The 1,318-nt window shown below is 44.4% G+C and overlaps 1 protein-coding gene across 2 annotated transcripts; it reads left to right on the top strand.

The window, feature by feature from the left end:
• The first annotated feature begins 7 nt into the window (after nt 1–7).
• On the top strand, nt 8–654 carry LOC106818746. Of its 2 annotated transcripts, none has more exons than XM_014823416.1 (2): nt 8–344; nt 484–654. In XM_014823416.1, exons 1-2 carry the CDS (start codon nt 53–55, stop codon nt 504–506), a joined length of 315 nt encoding a protein of 104 aa, XP_014678902.1. In that variant the 5' UTR covers nt 8–52; the 3' UTR covers nt 507–654. The 2 variants fall into 2 exon arrangements, with proteins under 2 accessions (XP_014678902.1, XP_014678903.1); XM_014823417.1 differs by having other exon boundaries at nt 8–232; nt 372–654.
• The last annotated feature ends 664 nt before the right edge of the window (nt 655–1,318 follow it).

Raw genomic sequence — 1,318 nt, forward strand, 5'->3', positions numbered from 1 at the left:
GCCACTGTCGTGCTTGCATCGAGGCAGTCCGTCGTTAGCCAGCTTCGCCGCCATGACACCGCGGAGATCCAGCGACGCGAGTCACGCGTGTGACGATTCGTCGCTGCACAGGCTGCTCAGCGTGCTCACAGATGGCGCTGGTGTGCCCGCCGCGCACAAGGGCGCGTGGGCGGGTGAGGAGTCAGCGGGTCCGAGCGAGGGTGGGATAGAGATGGCGCGTCTGCTAGCTGACATGGACCATGCGCAGCTGTACGAGGACATTCAAGATGGCGGCTCTGCGGCTTTACATTCATTCGAGATTTCTGCGGAGTCGCGTTCATCATTGGCCGCCTTCGACGACCAATTTCCAGCAGTAATTTTCCAATAATTACATGGACCATGCGCAGCTGTACGAGGACATTCAAGATGGCGGCTCTGCGGCTTTACATTCATTCGAGATTTCTGCAGAGTCGCGTTCATCATTGGCCGCCTTCGACGACCGATTTCCAGCAGTGATTTTCCAATAATTTACATAATGGTGGTGTTTGAATGTGCGTCAATTGTTAACGTTCAGTAGAGCACCCATATATATATATATATATATATTTATTTATTTATCCGGGATATTTATATAAATTATCGAAAAATTATAACTGAGTGGTGATGCCAGGATTCAAACCAATAGTATTAGTTTCATGTTTGTTTGTTTTGTTTTCTGACCAGCTTAGTTTCAACGCATGCTATCATATGAAAATACCTTTCTACAAGGACTTATTAACCGATAGGCACAATAGGCACCCAAGGCCTACGAGAAGGAAGGGCCTATGAAAATGGAAGCATCGCTATCACTTCTTGATGGTTGCATTTCGATTTGGTCTACTTGCCAATGAAAGTCTTTGCCGCTCGTTGACTTTTTCCTTCATAGGCCCTGCATGTGAGGTACGTGGTGGATAGGTTACTTGGTACTTCAATTATGACGAAGCTATCCTGGATAACGTCAGTTGTATAGAAAACAGGGTCGCATTAAAGTCCTTGTAGTGCCATAGACTTTTCAGTTTTGTAACCTTAATGTGTGATGGAAAAAAACTCCTGTCTGATCAACCATGGAATGTCAGTTCTTTCATTTGGAGTGCGTGGAATAAGATTATGCCAAAATCTATCTATCTAATCTATAATACTTCTTTTTAACTTAAAAAAAAACATTCAAGCAGACATTAGAGTTTGTACTATGCGATTAAAATACGCGGTTAAACCTACATTGTTCCTTTACAGCTGCAGTGAATGATGCAGACGTGAATAGATTAAAAATAATTCCTTTTCGTGCTGCGCATTTGTGGCT

Source organism: Priapulus caudatus, unplaced genomic scaffold (genome assembly GCF_000485595.1).
Source record: "Priapulus caudatus unplaced genomic scaffold, Priapulus_caudatus-5.0.1 Scaffold2489, whole genome shotgun sequence".
Taxonomy (NCBI): Eukaryota; Metazoa; Priapulida; class Priapulimorpha; order Priapulimorphida; family Priapulidae; genus Priapulus; species Priapulus caudatus.